Below are 7796 nucleotides of genomic sequence, written 5' to 3' on the forward strand. Positions count from 1 at the left end.
CAAGATTTCGTGAAGACTCTGCGCGATAGTATTTTCTTGGTTTTGGTTTTGTTTCGATTTCTTATCAATCCCCTAATTAAGCCTTTCACTCCCAATAGTGCCACTTACAAATTTCACCATATCTACGAATGCGATTTCACTTGTCACTGGGGCCCTCTCGGTAGGGTCTTATGCACCTATCAATGTTAAGCCCCAGGGAGGGGGGGTCGGGCTAACCACGGGAGTTTGATCTTGAGGTGGGTCCCCAGGGTAGGGATTTTGATCATATGTGACGTCCCCAGGCTAGCGATTTTGATCGTACAAAGGACATTTTGCCACCTTCACTTGCCGCCGGGTAGACATTTTGACCAATTATTTTGTCCCACGGGTGGGGAATTTGAATTTTTTTTAAATGAAAATGTCAAAATCCTCACCCCATGACCGCCCCCCCCCCCCCCCCTCCCTGGGGCTTAACATTGATACGTGCATTATTAAAAGGGTTGACATCGTTTTCACGTTGAGACCAAGGAAATTTAGACCAGTGCTAGTTCCCTGTCTTGGATTTCAAAACTAAAATCGTGTTCTGCATATATAATAAGTTCCACTTGCACGCTGAAATAGGTCAAGTCCGATATATCAACAAGCCAGTTCGGAGTTCAAGAAACGAATGTGTGCGTCGGGATAAAAAAATACATATAATTGTCTTTTTTGTTATGGTAAATAGCTGCAATAATTTTGCATTAGAAATATTTTTCTTTTTTTTTTTTTCTTTTTTTTTCTTTTAATCAATGCTTGCTTTTATCCCGACGCGCACAGGTTTTTTTTTTCTTTTGAAACTCTGAACTTGCTTATCAGGCTGGCTACGAGGCTTTATGGTCAAATTTCACGAACCTCTCTAATACATCAGTATGAGCCAAATCAAAGTTATTAACATTATTGTTATCGGTATCGTTACGCCTACTATACCCCCCTCGCCGCCAAGCCCTTCCTATAGAAGAAAGCACATACACGTCTATGGTATGTAGTTTTCAACTCGACCTTGACACAACAAAAAGACTTACTTGTGACGTCTCCAAGCAAGAGCTTCTGTCTCTTCCGCACCTGGTTTGCTCGCAAAAAATTAGCGGAGATGAAGACTTTGTTCTACGAGAAATTGTGAAAAAGAAAAAGCAAGGGATTCATAATATAGAATGTAACTTCGATGTCAATGGGGTACCAGCCACTGAGCAATCTCAATATTATTACTTCCTTTTAAGCTTACCATCGGCTCATGCCTTTTAAGAGTGTCCAATTAAGGTGAATGAGCTCCGAGTAGAAAAGACAACCATAAAGCCGATTTCGTGCAGTTTCTTAACTGCCTTAAGACAACGCTATTTATAATTTTACCAAAGACTTTAATCGCCAAAATCACAACAACTACCCGGCTGAAAGCGTTCATGTGTCCGGTTAGCCCAGTTTTTGGAATGCCGTGCGGAAGGCCGAACCAACATTCAGGGTCTTAAAATAATTAATGGGAAAGCGGTCCCTTTGCAATCACATCCGCTAATGGTCAATCTCGTCCCCATAGTCCGCTTTCTTTTGGTCAGCACCAAGAACACGGACTCTGGCCACAGTCTGTGTTAGTCTTCTCGGATAAGGACCCATTGTAAACTGTAGACCTCCTTTCACACGATACCCTTCTCAGTCAAACAATGCCGGATGTCAAAGACCTCTCACCCTTCTCCGAAAATTGACTATTTTCACTATCCCATAATGCAAAAAATATATATATTTTTTATTTATTTATTTTTTATTTTTTTTTTTGGGGGGGGTGGGGGGGTTATAAAAAGAAAACAATACAAGTTATTTACACTTGCATGGGACTGTACCATTCAGTGAACTAAATATCGATTGTTTTAGTGCAACAATACACCCCCCCCCCTCAATCCCCCCCCCCCAAAATAAAACAGTGAACGGTATTATGGGATTGCTGAAATAAGCGAATAGAGTAGAATTCCCATTGTTGTGATCCATCCCTATAAAGGGCACGCTGTCAGTTGGACATTTCCTGTGTTGTGGGACACTTACCACCTGGGTGGTGAAAAGCGAACAAACAAAACTCAACTGAACTGAAAGAAAACAACAGGAAACATATTTCTTGTTGTGGTCTGATCTGTAACATAACTAGGGCCTTGCTTTTTTTTGCGACCCAGCATCCAAGGTTGAAGGTTGAAATTTCATTTATTTGACTGTTTATTTATTTATTCACGAATGCATTCGTTAATTTGTCAAACAAGGTCGTTGTTTCCTTTGATTCTATGATTTTTTTGTTATCAGCGAGATTTTAAAAATTAGCCATTTTTTCTTGTTTCCTTAAGGGCGTGAAAAACGCCTTTAGTGTTTCCCTTGATTTTTGGTTCACAACATCACTAGCTGCTGGGGAATTTCAGGGCCAATGAAACATTAAAAATCCCAGTTGGCATTTACAAGTGCAGCCGAGAAGTTGAACCGGGGACTAATTACCAAGATCAAGTCTAACCAGTAATTTAAACCCGTGATCCCCCAAGGGCCCTGACCACTGGGCCGCGCTGCCTGCATGCTGCAACAACACAAGGCCTTGGAAGGCTGACAGCTAAAGAGAGGACAAAAGATGCAGGTCACCTTTATCATGATACCACAGTTGGCTAAACAATCTGCAACATTTTGTGCCCAGGCAGTGGACTAGTAAAATAATCCAAAATAATAATTACAAGTAGTAATTACCACGAGTGAGTGGAATGCTGCCGAGAGGTAGCAAAATGGATCACATGCCATGCCCAGCAATAATGCCTTTGATCATGCGGGCACAACACAGACATACAGAAATAAAGAAATCCATTCATCTAAAACATGGCTGCTCAGCAGCACTAATAATAATAATGACGATAACAACAATAACGGTAGATGCAGGAATGAAAGAAGACATTGTTAAGAAACTGGCTTCATATAATAATAATAATAATAATAATAATAATAATAATTATTATTATTATTATTATTATTATTATTATTATTATTATTATTATTATTATTATTATTATTATTATTATTATTATTATTATTATTATACAGGATAACCCCTTCAGTGTAATAAGCACTCGTCCTGTTATTAAAATGCTTAAGTAAAAATACAAAAAGTGTAAAACATAAAAAAACACCAAGAAAACTTTTACATGGCCGATATCAATAAAAGGAGATGTACATCTACACAAAATCATCTAATTGAGGAAAAAGTCTTTCGTGTCCCGTCAGAATTCAATAAAGGAGGATTCCTTTGATAAATATGGCGAGGAAGACTGTCAAATTCCATTGCGCCTGTAAAATAAAAAGATCTCTTGGCGACCTCAAGGTTGACTTGTGTGACAACATGTTGTAAAGATACATTGTTTCTGCAATATTCTTCCTAACTTTCTCACGCAGGTGAACAAATATTGAAGAAAATCTTGAAGATCATCAGGAGACCGCTAAATCATACAATAATTGTTGTTAACGGCCCAAAGTTCTCATCCCAGTATAAGCTGTAAACTAAACAATAGCGTTGGAGACTAAACTTTTGTAAACAAAATCTCGCGCCCAATATCAGCTCACACCAGCAAAAGAGACATTTAAAGGACAAAGAGAAAACTATTTAACCACAAACTAACCTTGAGGCAATAACATCAAATTAATTCAGCATACATTGAACATGTCCAATTCTTGCAAAGGTAAACACAAACTCTGTTGATCAAAAACGAAAATTTAATGTTATCACACCAGATTGCCATTGTGAAGAGATAAAATGGCTGAAGTCTCGTGTGTGTTCGACCTTTTCGTCCAGGCTAATTGTTTTCACCTACTGTCGCAAACTACAGTTGTAGTTCCTTATCTGTCAATCAAATTGACGGAAAGGAAGATCAACGTAAAAAGTGGGAAACTGCGGATCTCAATTTACATTCTCAAAACATGGGAGAGGGCCAGGCGTATGAACATATTAAAGAAACGAGAAATTTATTGAAGTTTCCTTCTGAAACACGGCAACCATAGAGCAAGTTGAGGTGTCAGATAAATTAATGATGTAAGATACGAGGATCGTGATTTTCGGTGACAGCAGAACGCAAGTTTGGCAGTCAAGTAACGCAAAGCTGGACTTTGCAGTTGTCTTTGCGGTTCACACAGTTTAATAATCATGTCAATATCGCACGCTGTTGAAAATGGAGAAAGAAATAGCTAATATAACAGAAAGCCAAGAAAACAATAGCGCAAATTCCAAGCCTGCAAAATGCCACTTAGCCAAAAACATATTTATCTTCGCGAAGCAAATATCACGATCGAACGGAGCACGATTCCATTGCGTTGGATATAACACCAGTGGGGAAATTACCGAGTAATTGACATCCGAGCGACCCCGCGCAAGAAATTACCAAAATTTTGATTGAAAGCTGCGCGTAGAAAGTACAAACTAAAAGCGAGCAGACGACGAAAGCAAGCCCGTGCAAATTTCGCATCAAATTTCAGTGCAACCACCTCTTGCGAGCTCCATCGAAGCTAAATTCGAGGCAAAAATAGCTGCAAAAAGCATTGAGCTGAAAGCCGGTCAGCAATAGTGTGGTGAATATGAGCCAGAACACGGAAATCGGCTTCGGAAAGAGAAAATGATTGTAAACACAGCTCATAAAATGTACAAAGCGTGTTGGCTTGTCACAGTTCATTTGGCACGCGATCAGATTTTTGACAACAAAGCGAGCTGACCATCACGCGGACGAGCTGCGAAAAAAAAAAATGTGTGAACAAAATGCCCGGTAAAGCCTCGCAATTTTAACAATGATATCGGAAATGGCTCCTTTCTGAACGCACGAGCGACAGGTTACGCCTGGGCGATGAACCGTCGAAAGAGATTGCAAAACGCCTGAGTTCTGTGGAGCATATCGTAATTCGTTATTACGCTTAATTTACTTCAAATTTATACAAGTAATGTTGAAGAGGTCGACACGAAATGAAATGAATAAACCCAGTAATTAAGTACTAGAGAGTTAAATAGACAACAAGGGGGCGAAAGAGGTACCAATGAAGTTAGAAGCCATTTGATCCGAAATTTAATACCCTTCAAGCGAAATACAGTACACGGAAACAACGAACAAAATACTTACCAATCACGAATGCTATTTTCTCGTGCATGGCCTGTTTCCTGCGCTCGAGATTAAAGCGAATTTCGCAGCAGTTATTAAGTATCTCAGGCTAGTTGATTTAATACGAACAAGTAAGCTCGTCTCGAGAAATGAACCAGGCTCTCCTTCGGCAGTGCTTGGAAGCAAACGGCACAGATCCGATCAAGTAGGCGGGGAAAATTTGCAAACCAACCACGCAGAATTTGAATGTATAATTTGTTAAACAAAAAGCAAACTTACCCGGTTTGATGCTAAAGAACTGTAAACAACACGTGGCAAACGTTTTTTGTGAGATGATGAGCTCCAGAGAGATACTGTTGGCCGGCCAAACAACATCAACAAAAGAACGGCTTAATTTCGTGAGTCATTCTTTAGGGGTATCAAATATAGCATGCGAGGACTTAAACATTACAAGTATGCTATTCTCCTATGCTTGGGTTTCAAGTTACAAGTACCCACCTCAACAAGGGTGTCCGTTCTAGGTTTGAATGCCTTACCTGAAACAAAGACCAGTTGTGTATAATTTTTATCCCCTTGGATTTGATGAAGTAACGTATTTGCGCTTCCACCCGAGCGATTTCCGAAGTTCTCCGACCTCGAAGTTGTAGAAAATTCCGGAAAATGTGCTCGATCTTGTTCCTCCCGCCAAGAAATTTGAAGATTTAATAAAACCTCGCGTAGAGTACCAAATTCGTGGAGCATAAAGAGTTAAAGACGCTGTTACACTGTGAAATGTTTAGTGCTACTTATCTCGCAATGTTTTGGCGACATTGTGGCGGGACAAGTTGCACGGAACATTTCAGAGAGTAATATACCCTGCAAAAGCCAAAATCGTTGCGATTTGAATTAAGTTCTACTTTTCGGGCAATTTGTCTCGCAGCGATTTTGGCCTTTGCAGGGTATATTGCACTGTAAAATGTTTCGTGTAAATTGTCCCGCCAAAATGTCACCAAAACACTGCGAGACCAGTTGCACTAAACATTTCACAGTGTAACAGCGCCTTAACGCACTCATAGTTATTTTCCCGCACAAGAAAGCTGTCTCAATTTATGAATTTGATCTCTATGTTGATCCGGGGTGCTGCTCAAAGGCGTTTTACGCTTCCTTTCGAAAATCTCATTGTTTCAGCGCTGGAAATCACGGAAGCATTGATAACTGAGGAAGTCGAGAGTTGAACACGAATTAAAATAGACCGGACGTGAAGAGGTCAGGAGGCCATGTGAAATTCCCCTTGGCTGAGCTGGTTCAGCGGATGAAGATAATGGAGTTCAAAATTTGCGTTTCATTTCCTCCTTAATTGACGAAAATCGCTAAGAAGAAACAAGCGAAGAATTCCTTTTTTCCCCCATGGGAAAAATGCGTGACTACATCGTCGTTTCCAGGGTCTCTCTTCTTTGACTCCATATTGTCGTTAGACAATGGAGGCAGAGAGGAGAGACACTGGGAACGAGGTTGGGTGACTAAGCATATCGTGAGGGAATACTGTTTTGTGATTGTCGACATATTTTTTTTTTTTTTTTTTTTTTTTACGCAAGGGCCAGCTGAATAAAGTAGAAGTTCCGGATCTTGGGAGATCTAGCCAGCAAGTAATGCAAGGCTGGTTGTACGGCTGTGAGGATATGTACACATTTTGTTTTTCCAATATTTCGTCAGGCGCCGCGTGACAGTGCCTGGCCCCAGTCTATTAGAAACGCGTATGAGGTCACGAAATGTGCGGATGAGTTCCATGTCGTGAGGCGTGTGGTTATTGCTGGTCAAATTTTCAGGAACAGTTGTTTGTCTTAAAGAAGAAGTGAGTCTGTCAACTGGAACACAGAGGGAGCTTAAGCACGCGCGTTTTTTGAGACGCGCACGACAATCGGAAGAGAGGTGTTTTCCCTTTTAAATTGTCTTCACACAACCACATTTACATTGCTTAGTATATTTTCTCGATTAGAGATGATTAGTATAAAAATATGGGGGACACCGCTATCCTGGCACTAGAAATGTTTTCTTCCGGTTGCCGTCCGAGTCTCAAAAACGCGCGTGCTTAAGCTCCATTGGTGTGTACGATTTTCATCCCACCCATTTACACAGAAAGGTATAAACAAAAGAGAAGAATTGTAAATAGTATTTATCTGTAACCCTCTACATAATAATATATAAATTTATCTGTAATGTTATTCCTAGTTTTCTTATGGCTTTTACCAGAAAACGGTAGTTGCTAATCGTGTTAAGTTTCAGCTGGTGTTAGCATATGAATATAGCACGCGAACGCTCCGGCATTGTTCCTAATTTTCAAATATCTAAGAGTGACTTCGTTATTTTTGAACAGTCGCTTGATGATTGATTCGCAAGAAGCATGAAACTCTGAGTAGCGATCGACGTTTTTGAGCAATGAACTCCATAAACTAAACCAATACCAGATAGCTCTAGTTCAACAATTGAGCACTTAAATAGCTGATGAAGTCTTCCAATTACCACTTATAAATATCCTCACAGCAGTATAGCCAGACTTGCATTGTTATTTTGTATTAGTGATGATCATTCCAGTCGAGACTCGGCCCAGGGTTTTGTGTTCAACGGTCACCAGATTTCACTCCACAAATTTGAAAGTGTGATAAGACAATGGGCCATTTCCGAGTACATGTCTACCTCCTCTTCAAAGCGAGTCTA

At 40.1% G+C, this 7796-nt stretch overlaps 1 protein-coding gene across 1 annotated transcript in view; it reads right to left on the reverse strand.

Moving 5' to 3' along the window:
- Positions 1-7796, reverse strand: part of LOC138002736 (uncharacterized) — a 34666-nt gene that overhangs the window by 20822 nt on the left and 6048 nt on the right. Inside the window, exon 2 of the mRNA XM_068848719.1 lies at positions 1041-1122. Within this exon, the coding sequence (XP_068704820.1) occupies positions 1041-1122 (82 nt within the window). The remainder of the gene's footprint in view (positions 1-1040; positions 1123-7796) is intronic.

The sequence above is a fragment of the Montipora foliosa genome, chromosome 5 (assembly GCF_036669935.1).
Source record: "Montipora foliosa isolate CH-2021 chromosome 5, ASM3666993v2, whole genome shotgun sequence".
Classification (NCBI taxonomy): Eukaryota; Metazoa; Cnidaria; class Anthozoa; order Scleractinia; family Acroporidae; genus Montipora; species Montipora foliosa.